Source organism: Abrus precatorius, unplaced genomic scaffold (assembly GCF_003935025.1).
Source record: "Abrus precatorius isolate BTA unplaced genomic scaffold, Abrus_2018 Scaffold7, whole genome shotgun sequence".
NCBI classification, from domain to species: Eukaryota; Viridiplantae; Streptophyta; class Magnoliopsida; order Fabales; family Fabaceae; genus Abrus; species Abrus precatorius.
Window position 1 is genome coordinate 4,017,990 of NW_020874417.1, and position 21,944 is coordinate 4,039,933.

General features: G+C 31.5%; 2 protein-coding genes across 20 annotated transcripts; one reads left to right on the top strand and one right to left on the bottom strand.

Moving 5' to 3' along the window:
• Positions 1-757: 757 nt before the first annotated feature.
• On the bottom strand, positions 758-10,686 carry LOC113871176 (probable E3 ubiquitin-protein ligase ZFP1). Of its 19 annotated transcripts, none has more exons than XM_027508066.1 (10): positions 10,555-10,686; positions 9,002-9,051; positions 5,104-5,286; positions 4,909-5,017; positions 3,797-3,948; positions 2,924-3,676; positions 2,430-2,839; positions 2,036-2,134; positions 1,815-1,952; positions 770-1,247 (listed from the first exon to the last, which is right to left on the bottom strand). In XM_027508066.1, the coding sequence occupies exons 5-10, from the start codon at positions 3,894-3,896 to the stop codon at positions 1,098-1,100; spliced, it is 1,650 nt and encodes a 549-aa protein (XP_027363867.1). In that variant the 5' UTR covers positions 3,897-3,948; positions 4,909-5,017; positions 5,104-5,286; positions 9,002-9,051; positions 10,555-10,686; the 3' UTR covers positions 770-1,097. The 19 variants fall into 19 exon arrangements, with proteins under 19 accessions (XP_027363861.1, XP_027363853.1, XP_027363867.1 ...); XM_027508065.1 differs by lacking the exon at positions 9,002-9,051 and adding an exon at positions 5,531-5,582 and having other exon boundaries at positions 10,555-10,647; XM_027508060.1 differs by lacking the exons at positions 4,909-5,017; positions 9,002-9,051; positions 10,555-10,686 and adding exons at positions 5,405-5,582; positions 5,952-6,812 and having other exon boundaries at positions 758-1,247.
• Positions 10,687-14,042: 3,356 nt separating this feature from the next.
• On the top strand, positions 14,043-17,659 carry LOC113872156 (syntaxin-71-like). Its single transcript, XM_027509474.1, has 9 exons — positions 14,043-14,451; positions 14,550-14,675; positions 15,152-15,311; positions 15,426-15,511; positions 15,636-15,704; positions 15,798-15,842; positions 15,966-16,028; positions 16,126-16,202; positions 17,270-17,659. Exons 1-9 carry the CDS (start codon positions 14,296-14,298, stop codon positions 17,283-17,285), a joined length of 798 nt encoding a protein of 265 aa, XP_027365275.1. The 5' UTR covers positions 14,043-14,295; the 3' UTR covers positions 17,286-17,659.
• Positions 17,660-21,944: the final 4,285 nt, after the last annotated feature.

Genomic DNA, 21,944 nt, shown 5'->3' on the forward strand with positions numbered 1-21,944 from the left:
GGGGTGGTGTGTATGGTGGGTCCAGAATATTCTAGACGTCAAATAGTCAATTGCGTCGTCTTAACCTTGGCGTTCATTGCAAGCACATGATATCAGATCGCACATGACATAAATTGGAGACTAAGAAACTGTCTTTAAGATCTTTAAATATAAAATTTTGTTTTTTGTAAGAATTATTTTTATTAACAATTATAGAATTCAATTCATGGATGCTATGAAAATTTATTTATAATTTTTTTCTAACAAAACAAATAATGTTTTGTGAGTAAAGATCTATAATTACTTCTTAATCGTTAAATATTGTGATCCATTTTGGTAATATATGAACTCAAATCGTGAAGAATCTTGTTTTTTTACCAAAAGAAATACTAATAATACGCTCTTTGAACACTTTTAAAAATTTCCTTGTAATTATTTATTTTTAAAAATTTAAATTATTTCTACAACTAATAAATTTATAAAACAACTGTTTTAATTATTATAATAAAAGTAAACCAACCGCGAAAAAAAAATTATTCAAAGGAATATTACTAAAATATTTCTTTTCCCAGAAGTCCATCCTCCACGGCTGTCGATCCGATGAGATAAGGTTGTGAAATTTATTCAAGTTATTTATTAAACTTTTTACTAATTTTAAATATTTATTATTTATCCCTTAAATTATAATTGAACTAAATAGCATTAAATGATTCATGTAACTCATTATTCGGTTCTTAAAATATTATTTATTTCAATAACGAGATGACACTCTATATCCACAGTTGATAAAATTACAAGGAGTAAAAACTCCATTGTATTTAAATTAAAATTTAATTTAATTACTCATTTTAGGAGCTTACTCTAGAGGGATGCTACATTGTAAAGTGGACAGCCTTCGACGATCTTTTCAAGGTTCGATCGAATCACCTCTAATACTTAAGTAGCAATTTCAAGGCTTCACGAAATTAAGAGCGAAGCCGAAGCCAACGAATCCATTGACATGCAGTAACATTCCTATTACAACATATAATATCAAGTCTGTTTTCTCCGCTTCGAGGAATATCCAAATATATGTACAAAATGATATACGTTAAACTAAAGTAGAATGAATAAATTATTTATTTATCGTTCATGTCCTCGGGCAAAGCAGAAGCTTTGCAGATTGGACATACGTTCTTCATAGATAACCACTTCCTAATGCAACTCACATGGTAGTCATGTCTACAACTTTTCAGTGTCCCAACATCGTCCATGTTCTTGTATTCTTCCTGCAATTTTCAACACGGATCAACAAAAATCGCAGTATTCTACCCAGAAACACCTAAACTTCCGACAGATGTAAAGAAAACTAAACTTATATTCTTCAAATTTTAAAGAAGCTAAATAAGAGTGTTTCTCAGAGCAACTTAAAAATAAAGAAATACAATTTGTTTTTATTTTATGAGAAAAATTTTACTTATTTTTTATACCAATTTTTTTTTTTTACTTTTCTAAAAATTTATCCAACTGGGCTATAGTGAAAAATGTCATAGTCACATAAGAAAAAACAAACCCGAGAAGACAGGTAAACAGAAATGTGTTCAAAATTACCCCGAAAAAAAAAAGTTAATTCCGCAATATGGAACCTAACGAGTCCCTTCAACGGCTTCACCCCTCCCCATTCTCACGGAACAAGAAAATTAGTACTATATACCAAGTACCAACTAAAAGACGCAAACCCCTGGACTCCATTAAGATTTATTTTATTTAGAAAAAAAGTACAATTATGTTCTGGAATAAATGTTTACATATTTAATGATGGACGTTTAGAGATGGAATGGTAGAATAAAACATACCAGACAGATCGCACAACTTCCTTCTTCTTGACTTGGATCAGATGAACAGTATATTGTTTCTGTCAAATGTTTGGAAATCAAATCCTCAGACAAACCTGTGCTCACATGGCCAATTCTCTCTCCAAGTGCAAGTAGTTCCTGGACGAGCCCAGCATCCAAATAATTAAACAGGATTTAATAGGAGGTAATATTAATTATAACACAGAAACAATAATAATTACCTCATAACTCATGTTGTCTATGTCCATCCTCATGTCTCTATGCTGATCAAGCATATTCCTAGAACTATACAGTGAAGTGCGATCAACAATCATGAAACCCTGTAAGAAAAATAAAACCAAATTTTAATTAAAAAACCCCAATAAGAAAAACAAATTCGAGTCTGCCAGTGGTATTTCAGCCAGAAACCACAATCTAGCTGATATTAGTGAACATTGCAACTAGTCCAATGGACAAAGGATTTATTGGAACCAACATGCCTAAAATATGCTAGCTAACCAAACATCTCAATTAAGCTAATAGCTAAAACGGAACCTGGGCAAAAACATGAACACAAATGTTCAAATCATTACACACAAGAACAGAGCTCTTGAGAATTAAGATATTTATAGATACCTCTGAGGAAAATCGATCATTGAACCCAACCTCATCAGCCAATGATCGATATCTATCACTAGGCATCCTTGACCTTCCGTTTCTATCACTGTTCCGCCAACCTATGGTAGTCAATGGCCTAAGATGCCTAGAAGAGTAACTTTCAGCCACCATATGCAACCCATCATCAGAAGGTGCCACATGACCCAAGCGAAAGCTTGAAGAAGCCCTAAAAGTTGGAGCAGATCTTTGAGAGTAGTTACTGCGAACTCCCCTAGCAGTTTGAGTCAAATTATTCTGAAAACATTGAGGAGCACTAGGATTTCTGCCTGTACCAAATTCATTATTAAAAACCCCAACATCTACAGGAGCATTACTAGAACCACTTCCAATAAGGAAATGACTTGCTTCATGATTAAAAGCATTTGCATCTGCATTTTAATCCAAAAGATCAATTCAGACCAAAAAATAAAGAAGAATAGAATGTGTATTTCTGAACTAAATTACAAACCAACCTGATGATAAAACTCTTCCATGAGCAGGACACATGTTCATTTGGCTCCAATCCCTTGTCAAAGTGCCAGGAGGTTGAGTTGAAAGATCCACAGTGCTAGAATGGTCAATTGGTGGACCAGCAGAGTATGGGTTGTGTGAATGAGTACTTGATAAATGGGTTCTAGCCAGGTTGGGTTCCAAATCAAGTGAAGAACGGCTCCTCACATTCCTTGAAGAGCCCTCACCCCGAATCGAAAGGCTGCTACCTCTGAATGTGGGTGCCATATTAACATGATCCCAGGACATATATAGAGAATCCACATTTGGTTTCTCTGGCCGTAATTCTGAAGATGAAGGACGATCAGCTGCATTTCCAGCATTAAAGTATCTACTTGTACTACCGCTCTCACAGACTGAAGGGTTTCCAGGGCTCTTTCGCTTGTGAGGCACTCGTCCATTTCCCATTGTAAGATCAACAAAACCACCATCAATAACAGAGAATGCTTGTCTGTCATAATTGGAATTAGAAGGCTGGTGTGCATAATTTTCAGACGCTGAAAAAAAGGTTCCAGCACTTGATGAATGCATAATATGATCATGAGAAGTGCCCGATGCATCTGGTTGATGAGGGGGTCCTTCAACGTTGAGACTTGTGGATGGATATCCATTTGACCTTGTCACAGAGTTCCAATGAGATGGAAAAGAAATGCTATCTATCGACATATTCTCCAAAGGATAAATAAATGAACCATTGTCTGAGGCAGTAGTCCTACCTGCAATAGAGGTCCAATATAATTGATACAGAATTGACACGGCCAAGAAATATTTGGCATTAAAAGAATGGCAAATGAACCAAAATACAAGAAAAAATAAGACATTTTGTGTAACACTACCAAGGTGCACATATTGTTGATCAGTATGCATATGATTCCAGTTCTGGTCAGGTTCACCCTCAAACATTGGAGATGTGCTATATAAATGTCTATGCCCCATAACTCACTTGAATCTCAGGTGTCAAAATAGACAGTGAGGTATTAATCACAACCTGCAAGATAAAAGAGCATCTGAATAATTCAATAATGAAATGCAAATTTAATACAAAACCAAGCAACACTACTTCAAAGCTACAATTATGTAGTTATACAATGACTGCATCATGTAAAACAACAACACAAAAACAATAAATACTCAGTTGTAACTAGTATTGTATCTAGTATAATCTAATTCCCACACGCTGAATTGAAACGGCAAAGCCCAGCATTGTATTGCCAATATATACCAATACCATACATATTACCTAACCAAATCCAGTTAAAATATTTATTTGACTGAAAACTATGGTGTATAGTGTAAAGGGTTGCCTGGATGCTGAATTCAATGTAAACACTCCAAGAGACAATTCAAACATTGCAAGCAGAAATTTGAGAACTTGGCAAATAAGTAGAGTCAAAACATGAGAATGAACCATTTACTAGTTGTTTGGAGATAATTGCAATGAGGGAGAAGTAAGAGAAGATAATAGATAAGTATATACAAGAGCATGTGAAATCTATGAAGCACGAACCCCTCTCTTGTTTGAAGTGTCACGGTGATAGACACCCGACACCAACACTTCTCAAACACTTGTTCAATACATGTCAAATAGACAAGTATTATTATTTATTTTATTTTTTTTACTTTTAAAAAACTTAGTACATCTTAATTTAAAATATTAAAAAATGATGCTTTTTTTTTTTGGGAAGGCTCATTGCCATAGAAAAAGTATAAAACTTAGTATATTTGTTTGAGAAGATGAATATGATATAATGTTATCTTATCTTTAGATCTTTTTGTAAAGAAACTAAGTACTTACATTAATTTTTTTTATATATATATATATGCAGTGTCTTGGTGTCCTATATTTTAGACGTTGGTGGTGTCGAAGTGTCCTTGTCGGAGTCCATGCTTCATAGCAGAATGAACTAAAGAGACTCAAAACTTAGAAAATACAAGTCCACAATATTACCTTTTTAAAAAATAACAATAATTACAATCATAAACATAAATTGATAGTAGCATGGGATTGATACTGCAGAATGATCCAGATAGTCTTGCAAGGCAACGGAGCATATACTCTATAAACAACAATTTAACATTTAGTATAAGTACAATCTCACTTATATTAGAGAAAAAGTAGTCCTACAATTAAATCTAGCCTGACCTTCCTCTTCCACTTACAGCATATACAACCACCACTGGCACTTCCACATGTCTAGTCAATAGAAAATTTCCTTAGATTACCAATATATTATTCATCAGTTTTCATCATTTGCCATTCAATCCCTTACAGGGCAAAAGGATCTAGGCCTACAGAAGACCACCTAGCTTGAAACTTCATGTCCAGCTGCCAAGAATACCAAAGAAAAGATTGAAGGAGTAAATAAGAAGTAATCAACTGCTATAGGAGCTAAGTGGATATCAAGATGATGTGTTTAATCAGCCAAGAGGACAACAATACTCACAGAATGAACTATTTTATCTATGTTAGTGTTCCAATTACCACCAAAATTGCATGATAGAGGAAGGTTACAGCCCTGGTGACTTAGAACACCATCAACAGGCATGCATGAAAAGAGAAGCATGATTACCAGCCACACAACAATTTTATCAAGGGAGGAGAATCGCCACGAGCAATTACTTCTGAAGGAGAGGAGGAAAATATGATTCAGATCATCAACTCTAGGGAATTTTCCATAAATTGACAGAAACTAGACAGTTGACACTCATATTCTCCTCAGGCATGACAAAAACCAAGAGCCCCAACAAGTCCAACTACTTGAATCCAAAGTTACAGAATACCTCTCTTCATTGACACCAGAAGATCACCTCCCAGTCTAAGGTAAGAAAATAAAGATGAGGAGAAAAGAAAGTAAAGGGAGAGAAAAAATGACAAAGCTGATATTTAAACGACATGGATGATGGTTTCTCACTCTATATGTAGCAGCAAGGGTTCAGATATGACTTGAAAAGAGGAGATTGGAAGTAGGATGACTCAAACAACAGACTTACCTGGCAAGGTTTACAAAGGATCACTCAGCACATGTTAGCATTTTCTATTCTTTTCCTGCACTAGAAAAAGATAATCAACTATGTGCACAATCAGGCATAAAAGGAAAATACTCTTATATTTGCCTTCTATTAAGTATCAGTAGTAAAGACAAGACCAACTGAACACAAAATTTAAGCAAACCCAGTGTTCCAGCTAAAAGACACGGAATATTTAAACTGAAATGACAATTTGTTTTAAAAGGAGGGAAAAAAAACTGTGGAGCACACCTTGAATAAAGAACAAAAATGAAAGGTTTAAAAAAGCATCTATACCTTATAAGAAAAGTTAAAGGATGAATGCATTGGAAAAACACAAAAACAAATTTTCCCTTTTATCTTGTAAAAAATACAACAAAATCTGGAAAAGGAAACAACAAAACTAGGGAGCAGTTTTTACTACAAGAATATGAAGTGCCTTCCATATGTCGACAGTTCACTGAAAAGTTTACATTATTTTTTTTTTCTAAATACAGCAGATATTTACATTGATTTGTCATCGTTTTCATATTATTACTATGCTTTAATCTCTTACAAAAATTATTGAAAAATCATTATTGTAGCCAAATTTAAATAAAAGTGTTATAATTCAAGTTATGATGATGATAAACGGCTCTATAAAAAAAATGTATACAGGAGATTAGAATATAAACATTGAAGTTCTGATAAAAGGGAGACATAAAATATGTGTATCAGTGTCAGGCAGGGGTATGATACAGTTGTCACCAATATTGAAGCATTCGTGCATCACAAGAGGGCATAAAACCAGACCCTTGCCAAACATAATAAAAAAATGGTTAAGAAAATACCAAGTCCACATCATCCCCGTTCTAATAATTTAAAGACCAAAATGAGAAGGATGAGCCATACCCTCAATGAGCTCAATTAGTTCATTTCATTTTAAGAAGGAAAGAAATAGATTAAACCATTTGAAGATATTGTACACATTAATAAACTAAATGGAATAAATCAACACTGTGGAAAGGACACGCCTCTGACAATCCATATGCTACATGTCTTCAGATATTCGCAACGTCGTAAGCATAGAAAAGGCCACTATACATGCAGAAATTTTTCCAAAAAATTAAAAACAATTTTTTGGTAAACTAGGTAATAAGACAGTAGAATACTATAGTGCCACAACAATCTACTCAAAACTGGTATTTACATGGATTGCATCAAAATATTAAAAAGATTAAGAATTTAATCAATTACTAGAACCTGTAATTCTCAGAAAAGAGTACAGATTTAACTTGTCTTTCAATTATGAGTAAAAATTAAACTTCAAGTTTATTTTCAAATTTCACTATAATCAAAATACTAAATAAAATCCTTAAAGAATAGTAAATGAATATCAAGACAGACAATTAGCTGAATATTATCATGATGCTTATGCTTTCAAAAAGGTAAGTTTTCAAATTAAATCATGCTGTAAATAATATTTTCTTTTTATCAAGCATATTTCTGAATCCATTCATATTTGGAGCTATAGTCATGTGGCTCATGGCTTATTGCCTTGGCATTAAACAAAGAAATTTTCAAATCAGAATAAGTAAAAAATAAAAAAATTCAAACCCAAATGATTATTTCCCAATAAAAGAAATTGCCTTTTACCAGAATATTAACAATCAAAGCATGTCTCAATATCCAATTATAATAAACTCTCTTCACAAACCAGAGACAAGGGAGTTGTGTATAAAAAGCAAATGAGGTCTGCCTTAAGAAGGTCCATTGTTCCCAATAAGGGACAACAATTAAAAATTAGGAAGAGTAAGTTCAAAAAAAGAAGATTTTTCCAGCCCAAAAGCTTGGTAAAGCAAAAGGCAGTAAGTCCTGCATTCTGGCCACATTATCAACACTCTCGACACTAGTATTCATCCATTCATCAATATTTGGATACCATGAGAGAAGATTACTAACTGTGGTCATTAAACAGTTTCACTGTCAACAGACCAACAAGTATATCCAAAAATCCAAGCAATGAGTTGCTGCATTATTGGAGAAACCATTTTTTGGCAGAACAACAAGAATCATCAGCATAAAAGCCAGCTATCATCAATTCAGGGTGAATGAACAATAGTCCTCATCAATGGTATGCACTATTGGTTCAATATTGTAGTCTCCATAATGCACACCAGTGTGCAGTGAATTCTGAAAACTGTTGGTGCAACACTCGTTATACAGCCCCACTAAATAACACCTCCACAGCTGGTAACATAAACGTCAAATTCAAAACTAAGAGTAAGGCAATTTACAAAGTCAAGGGGCAAATAATTCATTTACAAATATCTATATCTCATTATCTCAGCACCCCAGAACCCCTTTAGCACTATCACGATAAAATATGGACAATTTCACATCCCACCCTAGATTGCCTGTAACAGTCCACACTTGACACCAACATCTTGCTTCACTAAACATTGGAATGTGACAGATCTATTGCCACATGCCCACAATATTCTCAGCATAAATGCAAGGCCATTTCATACCAAACAAGCCCCCAGTCCTGGAACATGGATGAACTTGATCTAAAGGGCACATTCTAGTTGAATAAAGCCTATGCAAATCTTCCAATTACAGAGGATCTTTGATGTCATATACTCTCTTCTTCCTATATGAAAGTTGGCATATAAAAATCCTTAACAGCATATCATCATGCTAATAAATTCTGACAAAACAGCTCATGTCAAAGTCATCATTTCTACTGTCACCCCACTAACCCAAGATTCAAATATCCCTGCAACATAATCTGTGATTTCAGACAAAGTAATTGAAGAAACCAAATGAAAAAAACACATTCCCTTCCACAACCTGTACATGGCAAATGCCAAGGCAAACAAAGCCAGTTCTCACCAGTATAATAATAATAATTTTATGGCTATAATATGAACCCAGAGATAAAGGTGATCATATAATTAAAACTGTTTGAAAAGATCCATGAACGATAAACTGCTAAAGAAAAGTGGGGAAAAGGGAGTATGAAGTAGAATTTTTCCAACACGGGCAAATCTCACCAGTACATGCAGATGTAAGCAGGTATAATACACCGGCGGCACCAATAAACCTGCATAATAAAAAAACCATCTAAACCTAATTGATTCTAAGGAAATCTAAACAAAACCAGGACCAATAATATATGCCAGAGCAACCAATATTCAAAACCATAATGCCTGAAAAACAATTAGTAAATAAGAGTTCGATTACAAAGCCAAATATCCCAATATACCACATACAAAGATGAGGGTGAACCTCGGCACAATGGCAAGGTTGTTGCCTTGGGGGTTGGAGGTCAGGGGTTCAAATATTGGAAACAACCTCTTCACTTGTGGAGGTGAGACAGCCCACGTCTACCCTCCCCCAAACCCTTATACCATATATGAAGACAATAGAAGTTGAGAAAAAGTTAAAAACACAGATCAGAAGATTTACTCTTCTTACCACAATGTGAGCAAAGATATCAAAACATGTCGCTAGGATATGAAGTATATACTTAAAAAGTGTGTATATATATATATATATATAAATTGACTTTTTTTTACTTCAGCTACAAAAAGATATTAAGCAAAAATGCGCGATGTTATGTCTCCACCAAGCATTACAAAACAGAGTAGTTATAAACTAATAGCTATAGGCTTATTATAGCACTTCAAATAACCAAATGTACTTGCCCAGGAACACATACAATGATAACACCATGATATCTATCACCCATACAGCGAGGGGGATGAAAATGACAGAAAAAAAATAACTATAACTCAGTTTGGATAGACTTCTTAACAAATACTTGCAGGAGAAGAAAATACAATAAAAAGAATAATTCAAACTTTTCTCATAAGTTAACTTCAACCTATATACCTCAACATTTTTTAAAACTCCCTCGTTTAACAGTTATGAAGCATAACTTGACTTTGACATATAAACAAAGTTTGATTCATTTTATCTCCTTAATTCATCTTATTTTCTTCTCTTTTTAAGTACTTGTTAAGAAGTTTATCCAGGCTCTCTAAATCTAAAGACCTTACAAGGATCCCAATTCACATGATTTCTAAAACCAAAGAGATTAGAATACTCCACACAGAAGGGAGATACGGTTATTCCAACAAAGATGCATAGATTTTTATTTCCCGTCTTAATATTTATTTACTTGTTTATTTACAAAATACACGCGTTTTGTTAAGACGAACGGGGTGAATCGACGGTGATTCCCACAGTTTCTACTACACATTTGGTCAACAGGATATCACAAACGAACAAAACCAAAAACCTATCTCACAATCAGCAAAATTTCCGAACCAAACAGGTCGTATCATAAAAAAATAGATAAAATTATCTTCTCTCACTTAAAAAATTGAGATACAAGCGTTGGAGAGGGCGATGATACATCAGAAATAATCACCAAAAAGATCATAAACGAGAAAAGTCGAAACCGATCAAGTTAGGGATTGTGATTTTGCAGAGATAAAGGAAATCAACAGATAGAGAGATAAAGAGTAGGATGGTGGATAACGATGCATGTAATAATTATAACCACAGGTATTGAGAAACAGAATCAGGCAGATAAACCTGCCTTGGAAATCAGCTAAGGCCGGAGAGAAGAGAGAGTTGAAGACGAAGAAAGGAGAGAGAAGAGAGGGTGGGTTTGTCTTTGGAAATTGACAATGAAATAAAGCGGTTGTATACAGAACTAAGAAACAAGAGGAAGAGAAATTCCCTGCCCAATCTTACCGCTTACTTATGCGCATTCCGTATTTACTCCTTTAGTTAATTATTACTACTAAATATTAACAACAACTTTTCATTCTTTTTTATTTTTATACTTACTTAATTTTAATTTAGGTCTACGGATATAGGTAGTTTTTATTACTAACATATCTGTTATATTTTTTTATTTTTAAAAAATAACAAAATTGTGTTTATTTTCTAACTTATATTTCAAGATACATAGTAAAAACAACTTTTTAATAAGTAAAAAATTTAATATTTAATAATATTAATACATTGAATTATATTATGTTTTATAATTTTTAATGAAAATATATTATGTATTTTTTTATTTTATGTAATGTTATATAAGTTTATAAAATGTACTAAATAAAAAATAATAAAATTTATTAAAAATATAATATTTGATCGCATCAGTACATTAGATTATGTTATAATTTTTAAAAAAAATATTATGTATAATTTTTTTATTTTAATTAATATCACTCTTAGAAATAAATTTAAATTATTAAAAATATAATATTTATTATACTTTAACATCTTTAATATAATAAATAATTTCTTATAAATAAAAATCTACCTTATCTTCAATATTAAATTAATATTTTAAAATTTTTATTGTATATCTTTAAACATATTATTATTATTATTATTATTATTATTATTATTATTATTATTATTATTATTATATGTTGTTTTTTATGATTTTTTAATATTTACTTAAAAACATAATAATAAAATTTTATTCAAAAATTAAAAAATACCATAGATAATATTGAATATTATATTTAAAAAAACTTTTATTTATTAGTTTTTATTATATGAATTTAATAATTAATAATAAATATATTTTTCTTCTATAATATTATTAGTTTTTGTCATATGATAACCATAATAATAATATAATATTTTAAGATTATATATTTAGTTTGTTTAAAAATATAAATTTATTGATTTTTTAACACATTTAATTAAATAATCAATAAATAATATTTTTATTTTTACATGTGTACATATTATTGTGTAAATAATTTACATAATTTAACTTAGGAATATAAAAATATAACATTTCAAAATATATCTCGCACTCTCACGATTAAGTTCACTGTAGTCTTGGGTTATTATGGGCTATCTCACTCAACTCACGAGAGTGAACCAATTCATGGAGTCAAGTTCAACTCACCTTATTATTTTTTAAATTATTTTATTGTAAGCTTGATTATTTGATTATAGGTTACAATGTATTACTTAATAAGTGATATTGCCTATTAAATAATAATGATTAAATTGTTAAAAAATATAACTTTAAAAAAAAATTAAGTTTCTTCAAATAAACTACTTAATAGGTCAACTTGTAAGTGGGTTTGAGTTATCTCGTTGAGAACTCAAATTGTAATAAATTAATATGTATCAACATATTTTTATGCTGAGACCCATGATTCTGAGAATATCAAACTATTCCTGCTTGAACACAACGCCCCCATCCTTTGTAGCCATTTGGATTAAAGAATAGCAACAAATGTAAATATGCATACCTTCATTTTTATTGTTACCTTAATATTAGCTTTCTCTTAACCAAATCAAGGTATGTTTGAAGAATTGAAATAAACATATAATATTTTGTGATGTAATAAAATCTCATTATTTTGCTTGGTCAACAAGACATGAAACTTCTACTAGTATATTTTAAAGGGGTTCTCTTAATGGGTGTTTTAGATATATTAATTATTTAAAAAATAAATATATAAAAAACTTTTTAAAATTATGTAAAAAAACTGAAAATAAAAATACGTTGGTAACACTTTATTTGAAAAAAATGTTTATTTTTAAATTTATTAAACAAAGAATTAAACATACTTGTTAACATTTTCTTAATTAAATTTTGTCCCTCTTAAAAACTTTATTTTCTCTCTTTCTATATATAAATTCATAACTTTGTGTAAGAAGCAAAATATTTTTAAATAATAATAAATAATTTAGTTAATTCATTATCTAATGATATATTAACAATTAATCTTACTAAATACTTATATTTTAATCAATTAATTTTTCAATTTTTGTCTTTTAGTTAGCTTATTTGTTAGTTTTGTCCAATACATCCTAAATCTCTTTATTTTTTCTTAAAAAAATATTTACTTTTATTATTATTATCATTAATTAATTTTTAATATTGTTATTACCATTTTTGACACTTTTATTGATGGGTATTTTATTTTTTATTATCGTTATCATTTTAATTATTATTGTCATTGGTTAGTATGTATAATTGATGCTTGTCCCATGTCTATCTATTATTGTTATAATTGTTATTGTTATGTTTCTATTATCAACTATGCCTGTTACTCTTAAGAAAATATAATTAAGGTAATAATATTGTAAAATTGTTTAAATTATAACATTTTAAAAACTTAGAACTAAAAATCATCCTACCCAAAAGTTAATGAAATATTTTTAACAAAATTTTATTTTATCTTTAATAATTAATTATTATTTTAAAATAAAACTAGTGCTTTTATTGTTTATCTTTTAGGTAAATTTTAATTTTGTATTCCAATTTGTTTATTGATTAGAATTTGTTGATCGTCTTCTCACATTTTTAACAATTATGTTTCTTCATCTTCTTATTTTATCTCTTCCATCTTATTCTCATATTTTTATCAATTTTCTTCTGTTTTTCTTTTTTCTTATTTATCCCTTTAACTCCTTTTTTTTTTAAACCAACATCACCTTCTTATCTTCCAATTTACAAGCATATTTTTACGAAGAAAAAAAAAAGAGTCATGGAACTGGAACTTTAGGTGGCACACCATTGATTTTAAGTAAAATATTGGATGATTTTGCTTGCTTGAAGAGAGTAGAATGTGATGCTGGATCATGAAAGAGTTAGAGAGATAAAGAAGAAAAAAAGAAAAAAAAGACGGAAAAAAAATAAAAATGAAAGAGAGAAAGAATAGAAAAAATAAATAAAACATATTAAAAAGAAGATGAACAATATTTACGATAAATTTTTTTTTACAAATTTAACATTTAAAAAAAACATATTTAAAACATCTTTAAATGCTGAAGAATTAAGACAAAAATGAAACACCAAATCAAAATTTATATGAGAGATAAATTTTGTCTTATTGTAAATATGAAACCGATTATTATAACCAATTTCATACAATTTTTTATAATTTTATTATAAAAAATTATTTAAAAAATTATCTGAACATTATTTTATTTAAAATATATAAATACAAAACTTATTTCATATAATTAACTTTATAATTACTTGTTTTTTCTAATAGTAATAATTAGCTACTAAAATAACTGCGCTGTAAAGTGAAGACTGAATCACCAATTCAGTCAATTTTCTCAAACGAAAGAAGATTTTTTTTTATTTTTATTTTTTCAAAGAAACTGCCTCATGTTCACAGTTGTTATGCTACAGCTGTCGATGGTCTCTCTCTCCTTTGAAACCCCTTCTCAGTTCTGTAGCAACTGAAACAAGTAGATCCAACTCTGCCACACCCATCCGTTGCTCGTTGTCCACACCAACATTCGCAAGACAAAGATTAAATTCTGATTCCACAACATCAACACTATGAGCGTCATCGACATTCTAACCAGAGTCGATTCCATTTGCAAGAAGTATGACAAATATGACGTCGATAAGCACAAGGATCCCAATGTCTCCGGCGACGATGCCTTTGCCAGACTCTACGCCGTCGTTGATGCCGACATCGAGGCCTTGCTTCAGGTATCACGCATCAGTTTGTGCCCTAATTGCTGATTTTTTCTCTAATGCTATATGGAGAAAAGAATTTTGTATTTTTATTTATAAAAATTTGTGTGTAGAAAGCAGAAACCGCTTCTAAGGAGAAAGGTAAGGCATCTGCTGTAGCGATCAATGCGGAGATTCGTCGTACAAAGGCTCGGTTGCTCGAGGAGGTTCCCAAGTTGCAGAGATTGGCTGTGAAAAAGGTTTTTTTTTTTATAATTGTTATTTTTTAGGATTTAGAATTGATTAATTGAATTTGTTAGGTGTATAAATTGGGAATTCTCATCGATCTTGTAGTGGGTGCTTTTCAGCTGTGATGAAGAACAACTTGAATTGGGAAATTCATCTAGCTGATAACTAGTTGGTAGATAAGATAATTTATTTGATCTGACTGAAGAAATACTAGAGAAATGAATCCAACTTATCTGTTGTATTGTATGGTATCTGCTTTTACTAGTGTAACTGCTGCGCTATGAAAGGGGCATATTTGTTTCTGTCTGTAGTTCTGAATATTTCAATCCACTATTGAGTCATTCTATTTGGTGTGCGTGTTTTCTCCTTAGCTTGATTATTTGTTTTTGTTTATTTATTTATTAGGCACTTAGTAACTTCATCGCATGCAGAGTTTCAAAATTAATGACAGTACATTTGTTTGATACATAATAAAATGTATTCACAGGTAAAGGGGCTTTCATCGCAAGAATTTGCTGCCCGTAATGACTTGGTTCTTGCATTGCCGGATAGAATCCAAGCTATCCCAGATGGGACTCCTGCTGGTCCAAAACAAACTGGAGGCTGGGCTGCTTCTGCCTCACGTCCTGAAATTAAGTTTGATTCAGGTAATTTAATTATCCATATCTCAGATTGATGTGATTATTGTTTTTCATTGGTAGGAAGCTTATTAATTGACTGACTCTGTTCATATTCGAATCCCCGAATCATCTCAAATACAGATGGGCGATTTGATGATGAATACTTCCAACAAACTGAGCAATCGAGTCAATTTAGGCAGGAATATGAAATGCGTAGAATGAAACAGGCAAGTAACTTATAGCAGTTGTGACTAGTGATTGGTTTGCTGTTATCTTTTGCCCTAGATTGATTGCTGAATGTTGCTTCATGAATGGTTCAACTTTCAAATCTAACTACATGTGACATTTTAGGATCAAGGTTTGGATATGATTGCTGAAGGATTGGATACCTTGAAAAACATGGCAAGTGATATGAATGAGGTCAGTTGCCTTATTATTATTTTTCTTCCCTCCTCTCTCTGTGTTTATATGTTCTAAACCTTTTTAAGTTCATTATTTATGAGCTAAATGCAGGAACTGGATAGACAAGTTCCACTGATGGATGAGATTGACACTAAGGTGAGAATTATCAATTTCTGCTTCCTTTACCCCAAACAAAGCCTATAATGTTTGAATTGTTGGCTTTTAGAACTTGAATTATGAAGTTGAAATTAATGACTCAATTGTTTGTCATTTTTACAGGTGGACAAGGCATCTTCTGACCTTAAGAATACAAATGTTAGACTTAAAGACACAGTGAACCAGGTTATCTAATTGAGTTTGTGTAGATTTCCATTAATTTCCAGTTTGTTTCATGATAATTTTTTTGTTGAATCTAATATGATTTTTTATTTGCATCCAGCTTCGATCCAGTAGAAACTTTTGTATCGATATTGTTTTGTTGATTATAATTTTGGGAATTGCCGCTTACTTATACAAGTAAGGCTCCTATCTCTTTTCATGAAATTGAAAAAGCTTAACACTTCCTTTTAGCTCATGATTTTCAAGCTGAAATTATTCGTTATAGTCCTGCCCAATATGCTTCTTGATTTGAATGCTGGACATTTTGGTGTATTAATTAATATTCATGGATAGGAAATTTGTGGTATATTTTAATTTTGTCCTATGAATTGGAGATTGAAAATTAAAACTTATATTCATATGGTAATGTTAAGCTGCATTTTAAGTCTGAAATTGGGTATGCTTTGTTTGTAAAGTATTTATCTCGTATTCTTGATATTTATGTGTAGCCTCTGCTGCAGAACCTGATCTCATTTTGTTCCCTCTCTAGCCTATGTCTCATATACGGACATACCTTTGCTTAGTTTCTGACATGTAATCCCATCGTCAAATTCTTTCATGATCCATATTAGCATATCCATAATTGCCTCCTTACAATAATCATAATGTCCTTTGCTATCACTGATCTGCTAAACTTTGATATAATGAGGGCAAGTTTAAATAAGTTTGATTAAGGCATTCATTTGAAACTAGAGGAAAAAATGGTTATCTAGTAAAACTTAAACGTTTGCCTGAAATGATGATTTGCAAACTTCTCTAGCCAAATAGATTTCTAGGAAATCTGAAATGATGCCATCATATAAAAGAAAGTTCAATAATCTCTGTAGAGAGGATAATCATGTTATTGATAGGGATTATAATGGTTTGTTTGGACTTGAGGATTGTGCTTGTAATTTCCATCCCTCTTCCCTAATATGTTTTCCTTTTGGAATATATAAATAAAAAACTATTGTATAAATCAAATTGTTATTGCAATGGCGTTGAAATAAATTATGCCCTATTTATCTTAAAAATTCAGTATTCCTATCTATTTGAGATGATATTAACTGAATTTTTCATAGCACTGGGATAGTTTCTGCTTTTCAGCTTCCTAATAACATCACTGGGATTTTTAATTTCATAGCACGTGTTTTAGGGTGGTGTTTTACTAGTTTCCATGCTTTGTCTGCTTCTTGAGATGCTGACTGGCCCTACTTATTTTGCAGTGTGCTTAAGAAGTGACATGTACACAAGGCTGATGGATGTTCGAATGGTTTGCCTGCATTTCTTGTATTTTGAGAATATCGTGTCTGATTTTATTTTTTTATTTCTACCAATGTGAAAATTTCTTGCCTCTTGAGAGATACACGCTTGTACTTTATAAACAGTTGTGTGTATGCAGTTATGTTACATACCATTAGTATGTTAAATAGTTGGTGCTTGTTTTGTGTACTTGTTGAAGGTATATTATATGTTGACATTGATGAATTAGGAAGGTTGCTTTAACTGACGTGTCATTCTAGTTGTAGATTTAGTTGTTTTGAAATCCTTCGTTCCTTTAATAATGTTAAATGATTACATGCACACACCATGTGTTTATTCGAATTTAGTGCCATCAACGATATTTTGTTTGTTGTGAAATGGGATGTGCAAATCCCATTATTTGTTCTGGAATAATTGTTTCTTTTGGTTAATCATGTGGCTGAAGTGTTGCTATGATTACCCCAACAATAATAGCACCTCTTGGGAGACCAAAAAGGCTATATAAGTAGTGGGTGGGTTTTGCTTGCAAGGCAGAGATTTAAAATTAATTGAAAGCATATTCCGATTAGCTAATATTAAGTTGAAATTTGGGCAGAAATTATTATTATTATTATTAGGTTTTACTTCAAAATTATAGTATGTAATAATAAAATTATATTGAATTGTATTATATTTTATAATTGAAAAAATATTATATATGTTTTTATTGTATATCTGGGCCCCCATATTGCTCCAAAGTCTGGCAAGTAGCTAATATCTGCCCTAAACCCATTTGAATTGTAAATGCGTCAACGTTGGGCCTCCTCCTAGGACCTAAGATGAGCTAATACCCAGTAATGAGGATTTTTGTAACATTTGATATACTTTTCTGCTATATAAACTCCTGTGTGCTGAAAGGAATAACCACTCAAATAAATAACGAACTGCACTCTCGCTTCTCCTGACACTGTTTCTCTTTCTCCACTCTCTGTTTATTTTTTCTACGTATATGGTTTAGTCCTCATCCATTCCATACATAAAGAGCTATGCGGGTTCTTTTCTACTGTATTCATATCCTCATGTAACGTATATGAAGTAAATATCCACTTTAGTCCATCAAATTGTTAGCCCAGTTCATAAAAATCGCATTTTAGTCCTTAATTTTTTTTAAAAAAAATATCACCCACTTTAGTCTTTTGTCATATATTTAATCGTTTTATATAAAAAAGACAAGTGAAATTCATTTTGTAAAGTTAGAGATTAAAGTGCAAATTTTCTAGTCAGTGAATAAAGTAATTGACACAGGAAATTTGAGGTACTAAAGTGAGTTTTTACTCAATCTAAATAAAACTAATCGATTCTAATAAGTAAAACTTATGTGATGTATATAAAACTAATATGTATATCCTCTGATGGCTAAGCTATTAAGCTCTTGAGGTTGTGTAAGTTGTTGTGATTGTAGCCTTTGCGCACATCGATTTCAAGCCTTTGCTCATTACCTTGGCTTAGCTTTGAATTCGGTTGAGCATGAAGGTTCAACTGATTTTCATCGATAGCTTTTCTCTTTGGCTGATTAAGCACTTATGAAGATATCTCAATGGACTGAAGCGTATGTATTTTCATCATTATTGCAAGGACATGGGGCCACACCAATAGAATCAGACAGAGTAGTTTTAGAAGCCAGATTGAAAGGTAACATTGGAAATAGAGCTGATGATTAGAGTTTCTATTCATTCGTTGAAAGTAGCTTGTTGGATCATCACTAATTTCATTTGAACATTCGCGCATCATCTAGTTCTAACACAAAGAGAGGAAATAAAAATATATGAATAAATAAACTTTGCCAATCAAAACTTCATAGTATCACTATGCTTTTAAAATTTCAACCCCCAAAATTGTGAGAAGATTAAATAATTGAACTCGTGTAATTGACATACTCTGATGTTGGGACGGATCCAGAACTTAGTCGAAGTGGCGGGGGGTGGCGAAAATGAATATACTCCAATGTATATGTTATATATATATATTTTTAATGTACTCAAGATATTCTAATTAATTATTAAAGATTATTTTTTTAAAAGATAAATATATAATTGAAATAAATATAATCAGGATCACAGGAAATAAATTTTAACAGAACTTAAATATTTATTTATTGAATCGTGCAGCTTGTACTCATTCATGGATGATCCTGTTAGTTTTATATCCTTTGAGGGGGCGTCCCTTGTAGAGCACAAGTCCAATACTCTTCTTCCCGCAGCAAGTAAGAATGAGTTTATCACTCTAAATCCATGGGAGAGTTGGATTTCTAAATTGGAATCTTTGTCCATGTAATGTAAAGTTATAATGCCAACGGAGGAAACAACTGTGGATATTATCGATCAAAATATTTGTAATCTTGAAACCATTGTGCATGGGTTATAATTATATTTATTATAATGGATCATGCATAGAGGGACAATTAATTATCAGGTAATATAATAATATTAGGTAAATTACATTGCATTAGGCTTGTGTGGGTAAAGATATAAGAAAGCAACCCATTTGACACCCATGTTCTATGATCAAATTTCATAAGGCATACCATATAATTTAATCAGCATGATTATTTTGAAATTTATACAAAAAGATTGAGTCGTATACGATAACCCTGTCGTATTATAGGTACGGCTTTGTCAATTATCTAATCAAATTTTTTAGTATTTATAAATCAAATTGCTTTTCTGTGAGAGTATAAAGGTTTCTTAAGGATGTCACTTGCAATCATAATCTAATCGTTTGACTTAATGCTAAATGGGATTAGTCTCACACACAAAGTGCATCAACTTCGGAAACCAAATTACTTTTCTGCCTAAAGTTGTGTAGCACTTGAAGACTGAAATATATATTAGTGGTCCAGATGGTTGTTAACTGATCCATAATACTGCCAAGGGAAGTTACATAATGGGGTGGCACGAAGTTCATCATGTTACCAAGATGTTGAAGCCAAGTAAAGAGGTTTTCACTTTGACAGTTTTATTTTTTTACCTTAGTTATGAGCTTGTTAGTTACTGCAGTTCTATAAATAAGTAGAAATATCTTCTGAGGAATTATTATAATCAAGTTACTTGATTTAATGAAGGGGTACACAATATGGGTAGATTCATGCACTCTGATTTACAATCTTAGTTTTCACTTTCAGAGAACACCAAGCCGCTATGATGTACTCAGTAGATATGCTGTTATTATGGTTTAAGTGCAGTGCAAAAGAATGTGTTAGTTTAATAAGCTTGTGCTCCACGGATGGTGAATAAAAATTTCGATGTTACTGTTTTCGTGAATTCGCATTTCTTTAATAGCTGGTGAGAAAATGTTTTATAAAATGGATATGAAGTACCAAATGATGGGGTAAAGAAATGTAGCCTTTATCTGACAAGGAATCTTGTTCAGTTGAAATTAATGTAGAATATTGGACATTGGTTACTTGGCTATTGTCTTTAATGCATGCATGGATTTCAACTATTGGACGGATTGGACCTTCAACATCTGAACTCGTTAGGGGCTGTCCAAATCCAGGTTCTTTTACGACCTAATCCACCTATTCCAACATTAGAAGACCTTACAGCATTCATTATGTGGCGTAAATTTAAACTTTTTTTGGTCTAAAGTGAAGGTGTCTTTTATAGGAGATAGTTCTGTCTAAGTTGGGTAAGGTTTTTGAGTTTAGTATTTGTATGAAATTCAAATGAAGTGTAAATTTAAACTGTATTAAGTGTTCATTTTTCCCATTTCTCCTTTTTTTTCTCTTTATATTAGACAAATTCCAAGGTCAGATTTTGAGTTATAGTCATCCGGAAGTAAGACAAATAATATTGTGAACATATTTATGAAGCTTGACACAAAATTACACTGGATCCCACCTTGCTGATTATTACGGAAAGTTCCATTTTTGTCCCAATCTGAACTTTAATTATTGAAAACCGGACTTACTTATTCTTGTCCACACACTCATAAACACAATGCACCATATTCTGGTTATCATCTTTAAAGTCTACTATGAGTGTGGGTATATATTATTAATAATTTGAAAAGAACATAAAAGATTCCCTGTAAACTATGACATTGCATAATTAGTCTATTTGCATTGAAGTGGATTTAAGTTTAAAAACAAAAAAGATGTCATGTACTTCTCTACTTTTTCCATTTTTTCAAGTATTTTTTTAGACCATACTAACATAGAATAGAATGGAAGTAAATAAACTGCTGAGAAGTTACTTTAGATATACATAGTTCACCATATGCACATACCAACTAGGAAATTCACATAAAAAGATAAATAATCGAGCTAATTGATTTGAAAAGAAAGATGGGCATGGGCGAAACATGTCTAGAGACGCTTGTATTTGGCTTTATTCCTACCATACTATTACCATAGTCCTACTGCACAAAACTCCAAGAGACAGAACATGCAAGAATGCAAGATGAAGAGACATAATAAGACCAACTTGATTCTGTTATTTGGTTTCTTCTTCTTGGAACTAATAAACTCAATAACCAATTTTCTTTATCCCCTTAATGGACAGGCTGTTTTGACATTACTGCCTTACAACTATATGCCTCAGTATTTCAATCAATGAATCATTGGTCCATTAAGGACCCCACTTCCCACAGTTCCTTGCA